Raw genomic sequence first — 22,341 nt, 5'->3', positions numbered from 1 at the left:
CTCTGCCCCTGCTCCCTGATGGAGAGAAGTTTTCCGCAGTGTATATAGAAGTGACCTGGCATATGCCAGCCGGGTCACTTCATGCTGCTGATTGCCCACTGCCCCTACCCTTCAACGGCCAGCTTGCTCAGCCACCACCCCCACTCTGTCCTGTATGTGTGTGTATATATAATATATATACACACACTACTGACTCCCTGCTGCCCCCGCTCACTTTGTCTAAACCCCCGTCCCCTCCCACGCTGCGGCCCTCTGCCTCAATTAGGTTCCACTGTGGAGCAGTGACTTTAAGTCAGGTTCTGTTCAATAACTTGGGCAGAGTCAAGTTCCGCAGAAGCATGAATGGAAAATCCAACTATATAATAAGCACTAATCATGAAGCTTATCTTAACTCACGAAATTGCAGTATACATGTAAATCCAGTAGATGGTGAACCAAGGCAAATACACTATGTAGACAAAAGGGATTGGACACTCCTGCACAAGCAAAATGCATACCATTGCACACGAGTTCCAAATGGCCACTAATGTGGTTTTTTCAACAAGAACACTTTGTAGGGAGATCTATGCACTTGCAGATCTATGGAAACAACAAATGTTTTTATCAGGACGACAATTCCACTTGCATGTTTCCAGGGTGATGCTGGACTGGTATACAGATAATTCAGTAACCGGGATAGACTGACCAGTTCAGAGTCCAGCTACAACCCAATTGAGAACCTCTGGGACGAATTGGAGCAACTGGTGCATTCAAGGCCAACTCGACCTTCTTCAGTGTCACAGTTGGTCACTGTATTTAAGGCAGAATGGCAGAACATACCGCCTGCTGTTCTCCAGGAACTTGTGGACAGTTTTCCAAGAGGGGAGTCTGTAGGTCCACCACATGGAGTGATTACTGCAAAGTACTGACGCCAATAAAATCTTGTTGATCTATTTGCTGTCAGTGTTCAATCACTTTTGTTTACATAGTGTACATTCGGTGATATACAGATTCACTCTGCTATCGGGTAGGAGGTATTTTTTACATTAACATCACCACATGACTGACCGTAAAGAATCATCCCATTTCTCATTCCATTTCAGTGTCATCGCATAAGTCTGCACTGCACTTTCTTTGCAGGATTTATTTTGTTTATTTGACATAACTTTGTTTATTTTACATAACTTTTTAATGCATTGTCACTGGAAGTAGTTACTGACAGAGAAATTGTAAATTGTATAATTTTATAACAGAGTTTAGATTTTGCAATTATAAACTAGAATTAAGTCTAGAATTACAAATCTTAGATGTTATGCAATCCTCTGAATGTATGCAGGTTTTTTATCTAAATTCACAGCTACCACTGAACCACAGGTTGACTTTAGATTATGTGAACTATAAATCCAAACATGCCCTACAACAAAAGATCATAATATTTAGTTTACCAGTGATCTAGATTGCCTCTTCTCCCAGCGATACCACCAGAGGGCAGTGTTACTTAAGATTTGTCAGTTGGTTTTCCGCCCAGAGAATGATTAAGTATACAGTAGTATTTAGACAGCACTGCTCACCAGTAATGTTACGGCTGATATTGTTTAACTTGGCATTCATGTCTACCATACACATAACATTATGCTTTCTAGCAAGTGTTTAATAGTAGAATATTTTTCATTCAATTTTAAATGAGTAATTTAAATTCATATAGCCAGCACTGGACTGTAATATTTATAATTTAATAACAGCTATTTATATAGCGCACAAAAATTTGCAATGTATATTATTATTGTCAATGTTATCATGACAGTGTGGACAAGCAATGTCATATTACATGGCACATATGTGTGTAGCAAGCTGTATGTTTGGCAGCAGTTTATGCAATGAAACAAATCTGACCATCCTTGCCAGTGATGTGACTGGGTGTGGGCAGAAGAGACAATGGGTGCAAGGTGCACGTTACCCAGAGAAAAATGAATCTAGCTCTTTATCCGCCAGTTACATGTTCTGCAATGAGCAGCTACCTCAAGCTGTTAATATGTTAATACACTGTCTCCTGTTCTAAGATCACAACAGCTGTCCTCCTCCTCCTCCTTCTCTCTATCTCTCACTCACTCTCTCACCCGGTGCATTGATATGCTATAAGCAGCACATTAATAAATAGCAAAGGCAATTGCAGTGTGTCATGAGAGAGAGATGGATCTGTTCCATTGTGTCGGCTGGCTCTAAGCACAACAGAGGATTCCCCCAGCCTACCAGGAGTGTTCTACAGCCAGCCAGCTGCTGATGTCAGACATCCCTGTTCTGGGCGTGAAGAAGAGGTTAGAGGAGAACAGTAGTAGCATGGAAGGCAACCTGAATATTTAATTTCTTTTATTTTGACCTGGAGCCAGGGGTATGAGGGACAAGAAGAAGGGAGATAGCCTTTGGAGTTGCTTGGGTCTTGTGCTGCAAGATTCCCATTAGTCCTGAAGTGCAATGTGTCAGTGTTGTGGATCGGATTGCCTCTCTCTTACCTGAGATGTTACATTCACACAGCGACTATTTCTGTTGGGGATGCTGAAAACCTGGTGGATTATTATGGGTACCAACCACTCACACAAAACTCCAGTGTTTGATGACAATGAAGAAGGTAAGGAGCTGTCCATGGTACCTAGGCTGGTGCTGAACTGACAGCAGCATCCTCATCTGCTCTTCTGGCTGTGTGATCAGTTATCTTATACACATCCTCAGTAAAGTAACTTTAATATCACTTATAATCCCACTTCTTGTCACTTTACATCTATGTAACATTTTTTCTATCAGTAAGGACACACACCTCTTTTAATGATACCCTTTATCTTATACTCACCTTCCAATTCTACTATATTCTGGACCTGATATTAAAGATTTTATGTCTTTAATTCAATCAGTATTGTAATATATGTGCACTTATCTTCACAGCTTCTATTTGTTTTCGAATTCTGTATTGTGAGCGGCAACGCTGTAAAACATTATTAAAAACTGCTAGACACTCATTTAACACACACTGATTTTATAACCTCAGAGAATGCAAGCATGCATATTATTGATATTCATTTAATTTTGCTTATTTATATTTTATATTAATGTATGTTCCCTGCTGTTACCGTAATAGGGAATTTGGTGGTTTTTATACCAATCTAAGAGATGCAATAATATTCTACAATGGATAAGTGTTTAAATTGAAAAAAAAAATCACATTTTAAATTGTAGAAAATCTGATTTTCTTTCTTTCAAATACACCATTAAAATATATTTACTCTACTAAATAAATGTTATATATGCTATATTCAAAGTTTTATGGTTAAACTTGAATGTGTTTATTTTATGATAGTGTAGTTTCAGTACAATAATTTATAATGTACTGCATCATGCATTCTTAAATTCATTTAGAACTTTAGTTTTTATATAATGTGTCATGTGTTATTATTATACATTGATTGATTGAATAAATGATCAAATGAATGTAAGACATATTCATGATGTTAATTATCGGGGTCCCCGATAATTAACATTCTAACTCTCCGCGGAATCCAGAGCAATTCATCATTGCTCCGGCGTGGTGACAGCTGAACTGAAAATTAGCTGTCCCGTGAGTGGCTTCACTGCTCCTTTCAGAGCAGTCATGGTAGTGTGCATGCGTGACCTACAGGTCACACATGCGCACAAGAGCCCCCGACATCCGGCAGAGGGAGTCGTACAGGGGCTGAGGGATCTGAAAGGATCCCTCTTCACCACCTGGGACTCCTTCCCTATGGTTTGCGAGCCCGAAGCAAGGGCACTCGCCATCTGAAGATGGCGAATGCTCCCGCACTCAGTGGTCTAATCATTATCGGAGGCCGTATGGCCCCCAATGATTAAATAATGATCTCGCTGGGAGGGATGCTTAAGTATCCAACTTGCAGCGGGGAAAACACTGCACTGGAGCAATTCATCACTGCTCCGGTGCGGGGACAGCTGCTCTGAAAAGCAGCTGTCCCCTCAGTTAGTGTCGCAGCTACAGAAGTAGCTGCATTAGTTATCTCCTCCCTGTCGGCGCGGCTACACATGCATGACCCGAGGTCACGCATGTGCAAAGCCACCGGGGAGGTAGTGAGAAGGTGGCATAGGAAGGAGCGGGGATCCGTAGATGGCGCTTGTTCTTGCAAGCAAAATAACTCTGAAAACTTTCAGTTTTTAGAGCTTGCTGAATATCAGATGGTCCATTTGGGACCCCTAATGATGAATGGCCTGGTAAATAAAATGTGCGGAAACTAGAGATTCTGCATGGTTACCGGGCCATTTACCTGTGATGAATAGGCCCTTCAAGCTCTATATCGTATTTTCGGAACTTGATGAATCCTGTCCCCTTACTAGTGTATGGGGACAGCGGGCCATCCCGCCAGAGGAAGGTGAGCATGAGATATCTGTGATATCTTCTTGATGAATGGCCCAAAAACTCAATTTTTTTACAATTGTAGGTGAAAGTGTTAATTTTCACCTGCTTTTGTAAAAATTAAGTGATGATGAATAGGCTCAGTGTATTCAGCCTTGCCTTCTCTTTCTAGAAACTTTGTTGTAGCAAGACAGGAGTCACAAAGGTGTAGAATATTATAAAGTGATTTCTGTGCATCAAAATCCTCTGGGATTAGGGGAAAGGTCATCCAGGCATCATCATACGGATTACCTGTATCACTGAGTAACTGACTGAATTGCTTATTACTTCAGCATACACATGGCTAGGTCAAATCTGCACAGTAATAAGTGGACCCCGTGAATTATAATTGAAAGTCTCCTTTACAATATATTTTCATCGGTGAAAGAAATGTCGCAAAGCAACCTTTACAAAATATGAGCTTGTGGGCACCTTTTAGTTGGAATCAGTATGATTTACCAACCGACAGTGCCAGCCCGGCAGGGGTGAAAATCCTGATCGTCCGAAGGTAAGTATTTACTAACCCTATTCTACCCCCTAACCCTCCCTTAGGGTTGCCTAACCCTAACCTCCCCCCCAAGTGCCTAACCCTAATCCCCCCTCTAAATTCCTAAACCTAACTCCCCCGGGGGGGTGCCTAACCATAACCTCCCCCCGGGGGGTGCCTTACCCTAACCCCCCTTCCCCTAGCCTAACCCTAACCTCCCCGGTGGGTGCCTAACCCTGGACTTACTATATACTTTATAACAGAACATTTAAAGGAGGATGGTCACTAATAAACAATATGCCTTCTGTAATCTTCACAAATACATATAGAAATGTTTTGCATCCATAACTGAGGTTTAAGCTACATGAAACTGTGATCTTTGAAATCAAGGAAGCCATTACATTTCTTATGGGTGTATTTTTATTTATTTATATTATTTTTTTTGCACTGTGGTCGTCACATGTGGCACTGTTGCTGTTGCTTTCTATGGAGATTTTTACCAGTGTTTGAGATTTGAATTAGCAAAGTTGCTATACAATCACCAGAAGGACTGAATATTATTTAAGTCTTGCTATCCAAAATGAGTTATCTGTTTAGAAAGTGGTTTATAAGAAATAAAGTTGTCCTCACTTTGCATTTACCATTAAGCTCTAAAAATTGCCGTAGGTGCCCCTGTCTCAATAATGTCACACATTTTTAGTGAATTGATAGGCTGAAAGTTGTTTCAGCCGTCAAGGAGTGTAAGTAATGGGTGTAATTTAAATTGGTGTTACTTTCATAGGCAAGCGCAGGACGGGGTGGGGGGATCTCCGGTTGCCTGGAAACCCCTCTCCCCAGCCCACACCATGACCACAATAGAAATAGTAATATGGGAGAATTTTACTAGTGCTGCTAGTTCTTCCCAGTATCACAAATGAAATAATTAGCACCGCCTGTGGATATTTTACCATCTGACAGCCACTAATAAATACACCTGTGCACCAACTAGGAGATCTGGAAAATATGCACTGTTAGGGGGCACTGCTATAGACCATCAATCGGGTTAATTATTCATACTGTATAATAATACGCTTTCCAGTGCATAAGGAGACCAATATGTACATATATGTCCAGGGTAGTGCTAGGTTCTCTGCTGCTCCCCCAGACTCCCGGACTTGCTCCAGTGCCCACATCTAGAATAAAAACATTCAGCTCAGGCAGGATGGCCCTACTGCTACATTTAATGGCTTACTGTGATCGCCGGTCCTGTATATGCTGGGATTATGACACACAATACACTATGTATGACACATATCAAAGCTGGCTAAATGCTAATTAAACCCTCTTCATGGAACGGCCACACTCACTCTAAAATCAAGAAATTGTAAACCCCCCTCTAGAAATTTTGCATTTGTCACTGACTTTAGGTTTATGCTTCCTGGCCTGTCCACGTCTCTACTGTAGACTCTGCTATTACTATATGAGACCAGGGTGCATTAAGAAGTAGTCTGTCAAATGTACTTCAGACCATCTGCCAAAGACATAAGAAATATAATGGGAGAATACAATATATGATTAAAGGCTTCTGAAGTAGTCTGAGAAGTGTATTGGCTAATCCTATCTAACCTGTAATACTGAGAGGAGACCTGCTGGAAATATAGTGCTTCTGAATCTCTCAGTGTAGCTAATTGTGCTGGTTGAAAGCAAAGACAGAGCACTGTGTATGGGAAGATTACTATGTTCTTTGCTTGATCTCTGACCACAACACTGCACTCTGGATGGCAAGCTGGCGTCCATAAAGTCTGTTCCGATAGGAGCATAGAAGTAAGGTATAAGTGATCCTAGAAAGTAACACTTACACTACAAGAGCTTACACTACAATGGGCAACAGAAAAAGTAATCTCTAATCCAGGCAATACAAAATTGTATGTATATAAGAAGATTCATTGGGATTCAGTTTTACATGTTCACTAGAAAATTCTATATATGCCTTACATCATACGCATACACATACATATACATATATACACATATTCCAAAAAAACCTTACGGTTTTACCTGTCCCATTGAGGCTTCTTAGACATAATCTGAAATATCACAAAACCTATAGAATTTCTGCAAATCAAACTTAAAAAAGCAATTAAATTTCAATCATTAATGGATGTGTTCCTTGCACAATACAGATATGGTATGCCATCGCACCCTGTGTTTAACTGCAGATGCAGCACTCTCACAGAGTGAGATTGCTGTCACTCACAAAATGGTGGAGCTGCTAATTCACAGAATTGTGTGCTCATTGGAATACGCACATGCAGTTTATGCAACTGAGGTCTGAGCAGTTATGTGGCTCCCACAACCCACTCAGTGCCCACAATCTTCCCATTGGATCACCAAAACAATCTCACTGGCTTCCAACATCCTTCTCACTCCATACATCCATCTTACTCAGAATACTCATTCAGCTCCCTAATTGCTAAAACTATCATACTCTGTCTATGCATGTACACTTTCTTCCCCTATACACCTCCATGCTGCTGTATCTTCCCCAATCCCTACTGCTGTGCAGTCTCCTAACTATGCTAATCTATTTCCTCATCTGCAGCAATCTGTCTTTCCCCATCCACACTGCCCTGCATGCATACTACTCTGTTTCCTTCTGCACCACTGCCTTCCCCCCAGCCACGCCGCTCTGTCTTCCACTCATCTGTGGCACTCTTTTTTCATCCATATCCATCACTCTGTCCCCCCCTCCAACCATGCAACTCTGTCTCCCTTCCCCACCAGCACCACTGTGTTCTACCATTTGTGCTAGTGTGTACTCCCTCATCCACACCAATCTGTTTTTACCCATCTGCGCTACTCTGTCTTCCCATGTTCATGCCACTCTGTACCCCCCATCCACATTGCTCTGACCCCCAAACTGTGCAACTCTGTTCCCTCATCCACACCACTGTTATCCAATCATCTGCATCACTTTGTTCCTCCCCCTTATCCACACCACCGTTTTCCACCCATCTGCATCACTTTGGCTCCCCCCCTCTGTACCTCTTATTCTTCCCCCCTCTGCACACCTTTTTGTCTGAACCATCCACGCCGCTCTGCCTCCTTCCAAATCCACTCCACTCTTATCCTATCTGCGCAGCTCTATCTTCTGCTCAGACCTCAGTTGCATAGACTGCATGTGTGTATTCCAATGAGCACACAATTCTGTGAATTAGCAGTTCCACCATTTTGTGAGTGACAGCAATCTCACTCTGTGAGAGTGCTGAATCTGCAGTTAATCACAGGGTGTGATAGCATACCATATCTGTATTGTACAATGAACACGTCTATTATGGAATTTCATTGCTTATTTAAGTTTGAGTGGCAGAAATTCAGTAGGTTTTGTGAAATTTCAGATTATGTCTAAGAAGCCTTAATGGGACATGTGAAACTGTATGGTTTTTTGTCTATGGAATTTCATTGCTTTTTTAAAATGTATTAACTATCAGGATATGGAGGAGCAAACCAGGCTACCTGCAGGGGAGAAGGGCTACAAAATGGTACATTAGCGCAGGTGGAGGAAGGTCGGCACACAGGAGGTGTTTTGGGGGTACACAGGGAGAGATAGCTGCAAGGGTGGGCTGCAGAAGTGCGTGGCGGCAGCAGTGGGGGTGTGGAGCAGTGGGGCAGTGCACAGGGGCATCAGTGGGCGACAGAGGGGCTCACTGGTGCTGGGCGTGCATCTGAGAAAATAAAATCAATAAGACACAGATGCACGGATGTATCAGTGAGATGTATCTATGCATCTATGTTAAAAATTGAATATGTGTAAAAAAAAGGACATCCCCTCCACCCAAAGCAATACCAGCCCCAGGCTTTTCACTGCCAGTCCTGGTTGTGAAAATACAGGGGACAAAAAAGCATAGGGGTCCCCTGCATTTAGCACAACCAGCATCAGGCTTTTTAGAGCCAGTCCTGGTTGTCAAAATACAGGGGACCAAAGACATAAGGGTCTCTTGTAATAAGCATAACCAGCACTGGGCTCACCTGAGCCGGTCATGGTTTTGGAAATGCAGGAGACAAAAAGCATAGGGGGTCCCCTGTGTTATCCATAACCAGCACTGAGCTCTTTCTAGTGGGGGGATAATGCCACAGCCAGGGAAACCCTTCCACCGGGACCCTCGGCTGAAGCATTGACAGTGACCGCTAGTTAGCCCAGGCTGGGATCCCTTGGAGCTAGGGACCCCCCCAATAAAGGGGTCAACCTCTCCAGGGCACCCCAGGCCTAGGCTGATAGCCCGGGGCTATCCTCAGCACCCCTGTGCTGAGGGTGCCAGGTTGATTGTGCAATGTGGTGCATTTGAAAGAATATTGTCTTTTGCAGGTAAACTATAGGTCTCAGAAAGTCTCCCCCACATGCTGGTACTTGGAGAACCAAAAGTACCAGCAAGAGGGGCATTTAGGGCCCACTGGTACCTGTGGTACACCTGTAAAAAATATTAAATAAGCACAATACACTGATTTTTGAAAATTATTTGGAGGAAAGCGGCCTTTAAGTTCTTTTTCGTGGCCGCCGTTACCCCAGGACTTCGGTGTCTTTGCCCCAACCCACCAGGGCTTCGACGTATTCGTCTGGCGGGCCCAATCCACCAAGGCTTTGGCATCTTTGCCTGGGGTGCAGTGGTCTTTTAGCTCTTTTTCTTGGCCACCGCTACCCCAGGACCTCGTCGTCTTTGCCTGGTGGGCGCCAACCATCCAGGGCTTCGGTGCCTTCGTCTGAGGAGCACCAGCCTTTAAGCTCTTTTTTCATGGGCGCCGCCACCCCAGGACTTCAGCCACTTCACCTGGTGGGTGGCAACCCACCAGGGCTTTGGCATCTTTGCCTGGTGGGCTCCAACCCGCCAGGGCTTTGGCGTCCTCGCCTGGCGGGCACCAACCCGCCAGGGATTCGGCGTCTTCACATAGGGTGTGGCAGCCAATTAGCTTTTTTGCATGGCTGTCACCTTCCTAGGGCTTCTGGTGTCCTCTTCACCTAGTGGGCGGCAGCCTGTGTCAGCTCTTTTCCATGGCTGCCACCCACTAGGACTTCCAGCGTCTTCACCTAGTGGGCGGCAGCCTGCGTCAACTCTTTGACATGGCCGCTGCCCTCTAGGACATCCGGTGTCTTCTTTCTTTGGCAGCTCTTCATTGCTGCCTCCCCACCATTGGACTGCCATGCTGCCTCCTCGCACTGGCTTATATAAGGGAGTGGGGCGATGACGTCACGAGCTGTGATTGACTCACGGCAACCATCTTTGAATTTCAAAAATGGTGCTGAGGCCGTGTCCCCACCACAGCTTCTGCCCGCTGCCATTGCTGGGTTTGCCCCGCCGTTAACGTCTGCAAAGGCAGCCATCTTGGTCCACCCAAATGAAGCTACAGTGAGTACACCTGCTGGAGGCTCCTACTGAGGCTGCGCAATGAATTGAAGCTTCCTATCTCTATAATGGTGCAATTGTGAGGTAATAGTTTAAAAACTGTAACTTTCTCAATTACCTGAACTCCAAAAGGCCCTACCCTCACACAAAAGCTACCAAATAAAACAAACACCAAGTGGTAAATTTACTAAGAATCGAGTTTGGTCGAGATAATCTTGGGTTAGTTTAGGCAAGTTTTTCATCTCGCAAATTTACTATAGGTAAAGTCTGGTGAGTTACAGAGAGATTTCTCTCATCTCACTCGTAAAACTCGGGCGGGTTAGCAAACTCAAATCTTATCAAAATCGGCCAAAATCTGAAGTACTTTTCACCTAAAAGATACATCTTGCCAACTTACCAAGAATCTAGATGAAAAACTCAGGTGAGATGCCTGCAAACTCTCTGCCAAATTGACGTTTTAAACACTCACCTCCAGATCTTCAAGTTTGGCTGAAACATACACAAATAATTTTTTTTTCCTTGCTATTTTTTTTTGTCATTTGTGAAATAAATGATGTGAGCCCCCCCCCTACTGTAAATTAAGAACCAGCCCAGGCCAGGGATCCCTGGGGAGTTGAGGACCCCTCCAATAAAGGGGTACCCCTGTCCAGGGCAACCCTGGACTAGGCTAATAGCCCGGGGCTATCCCCGCCACCCCTGGGTGGTGGATTGCGGGTTCATAGTGTAGATGTAGTGTAAAATTAGAATTAACAACATTGTCTTTACAGTGGAACTACAGGTCCCAGCAAGCCTCCCCCGCATGCTGGTACTTGGAGAACTACAAGTACCAGCATGCGGGGCATTAAGGGCCCACTGGTATGTGTAGTTCACCTGTAAAGAAATGTTTTAAACACAACACACACCGTGAGAATAACATTTTATTACATACATACATACACACACATACATACCTGCTGCCAGATGTTCACGTCCCCTTCTCAACGTAAAGTTTCCATTGGAAGTAACTGTAAAAAAAGATCCAATACTCACCTTTTGTCTCACGATGTTCTACGCAGTAATCCTAATAGGTGCCTGGACACTATGTAATAACACGCAACAGCATGTTGTTACAGTATCGCTAATGACTTTAGTGTCCGGGCCGCCAGCCAATCAGCGGCGGCTTCCATTAGCGGCTGCTCATTGGCTGGGACCCACGTGGCCACCAATGAGCGGCTCCTCCACATGGGTCCCAGCCAAAATAAAATTCATTAGCGATACTGTAACAACATGCTGTTGCCTATTGTTACATAGTGTCCGGGCACCTATTAGGATTACTGCGGAGAACATTGTGGGACAAAAGGTGAGTATTGACTTTTTTTCAGGTACTTCCAATGGATACTTTACGTTGAGAAGGGGACGTGAACATCTGGCAGCAGGTAAGTATGTGTGTGTATGTATGTATGTAATGTATGTAATAACATTTTATTCTCACGGTGTGTTGTGTGTTTTTTAAAAAATTTCTTTACAGATGAACTACACATACCAGTGGGCCCTTAATGCCCCGCATGCTGGTACTTGTGGTTCTCCAAGTACCAGCATGCGGGGGAGGCTTGCTGGTACCTATAGTTCCACTGTAAAGACAATGTTGTTAATTCTAATTTTACACTACACCTACATTATCAACCCGCCACCCACCGCCTGGGGTGGAGGATATAGCCCCGGGCTATCAGCCTAGGCCATGGGTGCCGTGGAGAGGGGTACCACTTTATTGGAGGGTCCTCAACACCCCAGGGATCCCTGGCCTGGGCTGACTAGCGGTCAGGACTGATGCTGTGACTGGGGGCCCGGAGAAAGCCACCCCTGGCTGTGGCACCAGCCCCCTGCTATGAAGGGTCCAGGGCTGGTTTTAAATATACATGGAACCTCACGCCAATTTTTTTCTACGTATATTTAAAACCAGCTCTGTTCTTGCTGCCTGGTGCTGGTTCTTAATTTACAGTGGAACCCTACACATTTTTTTCCCTGTAAATTTAAGAACCAGGACAGGCTGGCAAGTCTGGGGCTGGTTAGTCTTTTGGGGGAGGACCTCACATAATTATTATTTTTTTTTAAAAAAACACTGGGCCTGATTCAGACCAGGTCGCAAGCGCTGAGCACTCGCAACCGGGTCGATGTTTGCCCACTGGGCATGCGCACGATGAAGCCGGCTCCGTCGTGCGCATGCGCAAGACCCAGCTAGCGACGGGTGCTCCGTCGCTCCAGGTCTCGCACCAAAGGGGGCGAGCTGTCGATGGTGATTGACAGCTCGCCCCGTTTGGTAGGTATGGCCGGGGGGTGGCTTCACAAACAGAGGCGTTCTCATGCGGACGCCTGCCGTTTGTGGGCGGCCCTACTGACATCACCAGTAATGTCAGTGGGAGAGCTTCCGGCTCTATCAGAGCCAGAAGCTCTCTGGGGCTTGCGGCCACAAGACCCTATCACAAGGGTCTCGTACCTAGCTAGCACATGTTCTCCCGAATAAACATGGGGACCAAAGTCTGATTGTGAGATTAAAAAACACTGCACACGCCCGCTAACATGGGTACACTTCCAAAATGCAAACTCTCTACCCTTTAAAGTTTATAAGAAGATCCCATCCTGCAATACAAAATGTTTGCTGTTAGCCCTCATTCTTTAATGAATTATTTCACAACCGTCAATTAATAGGACCTGATGGCAAGTGTTTTTGCATGAGCCCACTACCGATTGCTTTGTGAAAATGTTTTCTTATATATATATATATATATATATATATAATCCCTGTAGTAGCTGTGCTCCTTTGCACTAACCACCTTTGCAGTTTGCATATGCGCACTTCAGCCACCAATAGTAGTTGGTTGGAGACAAACAATGGCAAACACGTCGATGGACATTCCCCTACTCCCACCGCTTTCAAGGCTGTCCGAGCCAAGCACTTTATCATTGAAAAGTCTTTCACTGCTAGCTTAATGCACTGGTAAAATGCTTCACTTCCTGCTTTCACACTTGAAAATAGTAACACTCACTGACAGATTTACCAATGGGGAATTGTAGCTAATTCATTGATAATGAAAGCCAAGCTCTGAAAACATGAGAGAAATTAGTGATTTTTATGGTGGTAGGTGTCTGATAAATAGTCCCTATCTTAAAATAACGCTACATCCAGTAAAATCTGCCATCGGACTTAGGGTTTGTTATATAAACCCCTAAATACACCCACTGCCTCATCACTTAGTACACTGCAGATCTGTGCTGGCCGTTTTGATTTACATCTATATATAGAAGAAAAGAAAACAGTGGCATGGACAGCTCCAAGCCCAGTACCCAATGCTACCCAATCACTACCATCTAATGTTAGAGCTCAACTGTTTCAGGAAAACATTTATATAAGATATATTTTTATGCATCCTAAACTTTAGTAAATACACCTGAGGATTCAAATGGGGAAATTATACAATGAAAGTCTGGATTTATTCAGATAGTAGTAGTCATGTCCTGAGCCACCTTGGCATGAGTGACATGTGAACAAGTTCAAACAGTAAATACGGTGCTACAAGACAATATTGTGGGAATAAAACTAATACAATATGTGCTGCTTAATCATAGGATGGCGCTCTTCCCCTTATATTTAATTCAAAATACTGCTGTAAATCAATAGTCTGTAAATTATTTGTCTATAGCAACAGTCTATACTGGGGGTCATTTCAGGACCTGAAGTGACCCCCAGTTGTCCAGGGTCACAGCTCACAATGTATGTCTATAAGTCTATTAACGTATATCCAAGGCCATCAATCCCCCATGGGATGAAACGCATTGGGATATCTAACACTTTGGCAAAACCATTAATTCATTTTTAACTGATTGTATAGTGTCTTTGTAAGAAAGCAACAATCTAACTTGTTAACAAATAATGCTTGAATAAAACATTTCTTACTTTATTCCTACTGCTCAAGCATTCAGTTTTTATAGCTTCATTAGAACCCCAATTCACCACCCTCCCCCACTCACATTGCAGCTGACAAACAGAGGAGGACAGATCAGCACAGAATAAAAAAAAATGGATGGGTAAATACAGCACATACCCAAAGACTAAAAACCCTTCTGTGCACAATAGAGTCTGTAAGAACCTGATACTATTCATATCCTGTTTTAAGGTGCCGTATTATACTGTGAGCTGTGAACCTGGACAACTGGAGATCATTTCATGACTGCCTGCCACTGTATAGAGTGTGTCCTCTAAATAGGGCATGATTTTTCACATATATGCATAGGAAACATGATTACATTAAATGGATTCCTTGGGAAAATATATTATCCCTATAGCTACCGTACAGTATAAAGCTAGTATCTGCTTGTGACACATTACTGGCTGGTTTCACAGGCAATGAATCTGTTCAGAAGTCTCCCCAAATATACAGTAGATCAGGAAAACTGTTCTTTTGATGTATTTTGGCCAATCTTTATTATCTATAGGTTATATACAATAAACACATAAGGGGTGATTCAGAGGTGGGTGCAGTTGCAATAGCGGCTGCATCTTTTGACTGTGTCTTTATGAAAAAGTTCTGATCCAATAGGTGACCTATTGAAATTCCTACCAGCTGTGGTGCCATTGGCCAGTCCATCAGACATTGGACCTGACCATGGCTGCCGGTGTTGGTATAAATAGCATAGAGAGGCACCCTGCTGCCTAGAGAAGGACATGCCAGTACTGATCTTCCTGGTCAAGTATGCACTGGGCTGTGGGGTGTTGGCCAAGGGCCTCCTATCTCCTTGCCAGGGCTCTGGACCAGTTCAGTGAACTTGGATATGTTTGGTTTTTTATTGTGATTATTTTGAAATTTGCATAGAAAAAAGAAATTCTAAAGTTTTAACTGACAAGCCAATAAAATCTTAATAGTAGCTCCAATGAGATAAAGTCCTATCTCACCCCTGTGCCCTCATTCATCCCATAGCCTACTGTATCTGTCTTTCTTTCATCTATGCTATATGTATTTCAGATCATGCATTCAAACAGGTGGGCTAGCATATCTATAGAACAGAATAAATATAAATAAATGAGAATATACCGCTTACATGTTAATTTGCCTTGCTAAACTAGCACAGCGTGTTGTTGTAATCCTATAGCTCAATTCAAACAGAACCTTTTGCAAATATATTCAATATATTCCTATTGCCCTGGAATATAATTAAATTCAATTGTTGTTCTCAAATTATTACTTTGCATGGCATTCTCCCACCTAGATCCCCATATCCGAAAATGCTACTTGCTACTACTTTGAGGTTGCAATGTCTAAATTACTTTTACTGTAATAAATATGAACAGATGTAAATTGTATTTATGTTTATCATTAGCCTAGTTTTGATTCAGTAGCTATTCAGGCAGGCAAAATACATTTTATGTGAATGAAAACTTAAAGGACAACAACTGAGAAACATTATGGATTATGCACCCTGCATTGTACAGACGCATAACATAGCCTTAATTGAATTGTGCTGTATCCACTGAATAGACAATGTATAGGGCATGCATCATATTTAGTTACTATCAGCATGGAGGAAAAGAAAACACATATTTTCCATTAGAACTTGGAGACACAGACATATTAAAATTAATGACACTACCCACTTCATGAAATTCGCAGAGGTACTGTTCCATTGTGTATACTATAAAGCACTGTTTCACACTGAATTGTTTAATTACTGCAGTGTTCTAAATGTGCTTTATCTTAGGTGTGTATTCAGGATGAATGCAAATATTTCATGTTGGCAGAGTTCAAATAAACCAATGAATCATACTAAACTTTGGTGAATCATTTGTTTACAATCACTAAAAGCATACATGCCTACTCTCCTGATTTGGTCGGGACCCTCCCAAAAATCGGGAGCTGCTCCCAGCCCCCCAGAAAAGTAGACATGCATCCCGGCCCCTCCAGTCCCCCCCCGCAATAACTACCCAAACACCTGCAGCAGGGGGGCTGATGACGCGATTCTCGATGAATCGCATCATCATGACCCCACCCCCTGCTCCACAATGCCGTAAATCTCTGCATTGTGTAGCGGGGATGGGGTCAAAATGATGCTAGTACATGGCTCCACCCCTAGCCCCGCCCCTAAATGACACGTAATGTCCTGCCCCCCCCCCCTGCTAAGCCGACCTGGCTGCTCCCTCCCGGAAAGGGCAGCCAGGATATCGGCAAGTATGACTGAAAGTATTTGTCCAAAAGCAATTTGGATTAAATACTTACATACTAGCCTAAACTTCTATTAAAGTGTTTGTTATATACTGTATAATGGCCATTTGTTTATAAACATATAATCAGCCATGTGCTGTTCTGGTCTGGTCTCTAGGCCTGATTCAGCAAAGGGCGGAATTGTAAAAGGTGCACACACGCAGCTTTGCAGTTCTGTCCTTGCTAATATGGCAATGCAGCAGGAGGCGTCATGCATCCTGCGTGCATTAATGATCCGAGCTGCATCCTTGGATGCATCATTGGATCATCTGCATGATCATCGGCCGATTGAGTGATCATGGGGTCACCCAAGCCGGCCATCACAGATGAGGAAAAGAGACCTGGAATTCTTTGTCAGACTCTCCTGAGGCATCCATGTAGTTTGTCTAGATTCAGAGTGAGAAGGTGGTGCATGTGTGGTTACAGAACATGTCTGACTGTGTTTGGCCCCAGCTTTGGCAATAGGCATTCTAGTGTATAAAAGAGCAGTAGCAGAACCACCACCAAAGCATTCATCTCCCCCCATTAGTCAGTCCAGGTCGGAGAACCATGGGGAGGTGGGGACCAGGCCAGAGCTGAAGCCCGGGTCTATCCTCCACATCCTTGGCTGTTGGATGTGGAGTTGATAGTGATAAATAATAGATATTAACTAATATTGTCTATTACATGGGGGATGGGGATAATACGGGGAGCATACACAGCAAGCCCGCACCCAGGAGCATGGGTGCAACAAACAGAACCAGAGACGATTTAGGTGGAGGCTAAGAGATCGTACAGAAGGTTCCTGGCGTAGGTGGGCTGGTGGATAGGACAGTGTAAGCAAGGAAAGTGGTGGAAAGAGCAAGGTTGCTGAGACATCAGATACATAGCTGCATGGTTATGTCTCCCATGCACTCCCATATCCTGCTCCCTGTATCCAGTCCCCTTAAAAGTGTAGGGAGGAGATTTACTAACAATCATTTTGGGCTTCAATTACAAATCAGAGCTTCATATTGGAATGTTTCCCATGGCAAATATCAAGTTTACTGAGAATTGTGTTGGACTGACACTTGTCATTCGATAGTAATAGTGGTCATGTTGTGTTGTGTGCGAGTTGACTGGTATGGGCCCTATATTGCATATGAATTCCCAAATCCCATGTTGAGCAGAAGCATACTCTGATCAGTGAGATCTGTGTATGCTTCTGCTTTAAAAAAGCCATTAAAGTGTTAAATTAACAATAAAATTGATGTGGGGTCCCCCCTCCCAAGCATAACCAGCCCTAGGCTCTTTGAGCCTGTGCTCCTGGGTGCAGGATTGCTGTGTATGCTCCCTGTGTCATCCCCATCCCTCCAAAGACCTGCACCCTTTTGCTATGCAACTTGTTACTATTCATTCTTTGAGACCAGGGCAGTTTCTAGATGATATGGCGAACAATAAAAATGCATCCCCCCCCTCTCCCCAACCCCCGGATATTTTCCAGAAAGATAGTACCTTTGCACACGCCGAAGGCACGTTTCAAGATAAGGGGCGTGGTCTCACTATGAGGGGCTTGGCCTAAAACACACACGCTGGCCCCCACAGTAAAAAAAACAAAACACAACAATGGCCCCCATAATAAAAAAAAAACACAATGGCCCTCACAATAAAAAAATAAATAAAACACACATGCTGGCCCCCAAAATTAGAAAGAAACACAACAATGCCCCCCACAATAATAAAAAACCCACAATGACCCCCACATAAAAAATAAAACAAACATTAGTCGCCCCCAACCCTCCACAGAAAACTACCTGACCTGATGGCAGCACTGCAGAGTATGCCTCCAAGTCCCTCCCTCTTCCTCAACCGTGGGCACCAGCAGCCAGAGCAGCATTATAGCCTTAGAAATGCAGAGGGTGTCTGAGGGGTTAAACCTAGTTTCCCAGATACAAATTCAAAATATCAGCGGTCCACAAGGCGCTGTCCTCGGATCAAGATATATATGAATCTTTAGTTCAGAAGTATCTCTCTCTCAAAAAAGAAAAAAGACGTATTATGCAATAAGACTTCAATGTTCTGATGTTCTAAATCAAAAAGGCGAATGCTCATTCCTTTTAACTCACCTCAACACGGTGAGATATGTTCATGTAAAGGTTTCTTTGATCTTCACACACTCTCATTAGTCACATACCGGTGGTAATATGTCAACATTTATCCCCTTAGGGAATTAATTCACCAAAATATAGGTCCCTATGTTCCTCAAAAGGTTTCTTTTAAGGTCCGGCATATATTTTCATAAATGCATCCCTCTGGAAAATGAACTCCTCTCAGAAATCCAAATTTAAAGTCCAAAATTTTTTTCTAAAAATACTTGCACAAACCAATCTCCAGTTAGTGGTAATTGGCAATAGTCCTTTATATGGTCCCTCCAAAATACATAGATTCAACTGAACAAAAACACATAATGCCTTCTCATCCGGAATGAGTAGTGGCATGTAAATCTGTTCAAAGAAAAAGACCCTGAAGCCAGAGAATCCACACCTCTAGTTGGCCCTTAACCAACGCATTTCTGACCTTCCTGGTCCTTCCTTAGGGTGTAATAGGACCCATATTATATTCCTGTACTTTTATACCCTTAATCATTCCAAAGAGAAGGGGCTAAAACTCAGCACATCATAAAATACAGACAATCCTTCTACCTTATTATATATATATAAATATGATATCGGTCTCAGTACACTCAGTACAGAAGAGTATTGTGAGAAAATACAGGGAGTATGGCAAGGAGATGTCAGCTAATGGCACCTCTCCTGACTGTTCAGTTTTGCATCTACATAAAGTCATATAACAATATTATTTTATTTTATACATATAACCAGGGGTGCAGAGAGAAAGGGGGAGTTAGCTATTTACACAGGCCCTGGCTTGTTCGAGGGGCTCATCAGGAGCCCAGACCAGCTATTGAGTGAGACAAATGCCTCAACAGCCCTGCCTATTCTTATACAGTCATGTCTTAATGTTTAAAGTATATGCATACTATGGTAAATACAAAAGTGGATTATGAGGGGGAGAGCGGGGACAATCACCCTTACCCCCCATAACACTTCTCTCCTGCCCACTACTGCTGACCACTGTATAGCAGCACAATGGCATATCGGGCAGGGAAAGAGAGGAGATTGCTGCTGCTCAGTGGCTTGCAGCCTCCATGGACCCTCTGCAGCCCAGAACAATGCAGCAAACAGCAGGTGAGAGAGTTTCCTCCCTACCTTTCCTCCTCATGGGACAATGCAGCCCATGGTTGGGACAGAACCTGAAGAGCTGGACTGCTCCACCAAAGTTGTATGGCTAGGGGTATGCATACATACATACATACTGTAACACACACATATACACATACATTTATACATATATACAGTCACACACATAGTCATACATACACACATACAGTCACACACTTATACACATACATACAGTCACACACATAGTCATACATACATACAGTCACACACATACAGTCACACACTTATACACATACATACAGTCACAAACATAGTCATACATACATACATACAGTCACACACATACATAGTCATACATACACACATACAGTCACACACTTATACACATACATATGCACATATTACATACAGTCACACACAGATAGTCATACATACATACACACATACATACATACAGTCACACAAATACATAGTCATACATACATACATACAGTAACACACATATACACATACATTTATACATACATACAGTCAAACACTTATACACATACATACATACATACATACGTATGCACATACAGACGGTCAGACATAATAGTGCCAGGAGGAAGAGCTATGATGCAGTGAGCTGTTAAATGGCTCTCATCGCGTCTGCTTATGATTGGCTGCCGGCTCACGACTGGTGCCAAATGTAAACTGCCACCGCCTGCTTGTCTGTCGCGCCACCCGACCACGATACCGGGGCAATTGGGCATCCTGAAGCAGGTCTTCGGAATGCCAGGACATGGGTTGCAAATCTATTACGTTCTCATGAAAACTGGAACTTATAGCATCACTAGAAATAGCCTGGGGAGAATTGTCACCAGGGTATCTGCCACTAGGTAAAAAATTATAGATTTAGAGTCCATGTACAAGGTTTACTAAATAATGAAGGATCAACCTTTTTACCAAATGTAAATGTAATATAGGTTGTTTTTTATGTCTAGTCTAGTCTATAAAATGTCAATAAGTTTATTTTAAGTTACTAAATGATGTAACGTGAACCCACACACAATGAACTCCGTTTCCCCTGTCTGCGGTATAGAACTTTCCAGATTTTCCTAGTGAAAAGAAGCCTGGTCATATTTCTAATTACATCTTCCATCTATGTTTTATATCTAATCCCTTCTCTGGCTGAAAATGATAGCAATTTCCTTTCCCGCTGCTTTCCCTGGCTTGTAGCAGGATTTACATTCTGAGTGTGCTGCTTGTGCAGCCTGACAGCCCCAACGCTGATCTGAAGCACATGCCCAGCTGATTTGTCAAACTGCTTGCTTAGCTCAACTAAAGGTTTGCCTCCAGCAATTCCTTTGATACTACATCCTTTGTTTATATACAGTCTAAACTTAACCGGCAATGTTGCTTCATCTCCCCACGGCCCAGATCTCCCTATTGATTTTCTTTGTCTGCCAGAGGTGAAACTGAAGGTACCAGCCTGCTCTCATCTACTAAACACTGTGGGCTGTTCAGGTAGACCACGTGTAAGTCACTGTGACACTCTACCAAGGTCACCGCAGACCCTACAAGAACAACATTTTATGGAATGACTTGTGCTATGTTGCTGACAGGTAAAAAAAAAAAACATAATAAAAGAGAGTGAAAGAGAATATGGAATGTGACCGGTTTAAATACATTTTTGTGAAAGAGGTAGTTCTAATTGTATTAGTCCAGGAATAATAATGTGCAAAGTTGATTTGCATAATATTAAGTTACCATCTAGTGTAGCAATACTTAACCTTGGTCAGTAAATATCCCCCCTCTGTACTGCACAAACACAAGTGACCAGGCTAGTGTGCCTCTAAAAACCAGATATCCCTTACAGCTGGACGCACTTGACAGTCGCAGTTAAGAAATAACCTTACTGGGAGGTAAAAGTGTAGGAACTACTGGATCCCAATTGCTGTGCATATTGACGAACCCAGGGTCAGCAGCCAAAAGAGCCAGATGGTCTGATTCAGCAAGGAACGCAGTTGCTAATATGTGCGCAATTGGCCGATTGTTGCGTTCTGTGCATGCGTATGCATCGCATTGTGTGTGCGCGAATTAGCTATTTCGATCGGGTCTGCGATTGCAGAGGCTACGCAGACCCCTTGCAGAGTGATTGACAGGAAGCGCCGTTTGTGGGAGGTGATGGGGGGTGGTCGGGGAAACGCAGGCGTGCCAGTACGTTTGCACGCCATTGCAGGGGTGCGCACAAATTAGCCACTGCGATGCCATATGCAGTGTGACGTCTCATAGCGTGCGTGGAAGTTAGCAATTTCTGAGTGAGGTCTGAACTTGTGCAAGTGGGTCCGATGTTACCGATTGTTTTGCTGTGTTGCTAAAGTATACTAATGTGAGCAAGGGGGAGTGGGCGTCCTTATGTTAGGATGCGATTGCAATGCGAATGCAATCATTTGCATATTACTGCTGATATTAGCAACTGCGCTGCATGCGTACTAGCAGAATAGCGATTCTTCATGAATTAGGCCCACTCAGTAATCAGACAAGTCAAATTTGTTACACAAAAGAATGATGGGGATCAAATCTCTGGAATAGAACTGGAGCACAATAATGTAGCAAGGATACCACTCACAGGGCTCCATTGAATGAGATGTAT

General features: G+C 43.3%; 1 protein-coding gene across 1 annotated transcript in view; it reads left to right on the top strand.

Moving 5' to 3' along the window:
• Positions 1-2,161: 2,161 nt before the first annotated feature.
• The window catches only part of STK32B (serine/threonine kinase 32B), a 281,505-nt gene continuing 261,325 nt past the window's right edge, over positions 2,162-22,341 (top strand). The window contains exon 1 of the mRNA XM_088463551.1: positions 2,162-2,605. Coding sequence (XP_088319677.1) covers positions 2,530-2,605 — 76 coding nt within the window. The 5' untranslated portion in view covers positions 2,162-2,529. The remainder of the gene's footprint in view (positions 2,606-22,341) is intronic.

The sequence above is a fragment of the Taudactylus pleione genome, unplaced genomic scaffold, assembly GCF_031769625.1.
Source record: "Taudactylus pleione unplaced genomic scaffold, aTauple2 ptg001408l, whole genome shotgun sequence".
NCBI lineage: Eukaryota > Metazoa > Chordata > Amphibia > Anura > Myobatrachidae > Taudactylus > Taudactylus pleione.
The sequence above is the reverse complement of the archived record's forward strand: the minus strand, read 5'-3'. Positions and strand labels throughout refer to the sequence as shown.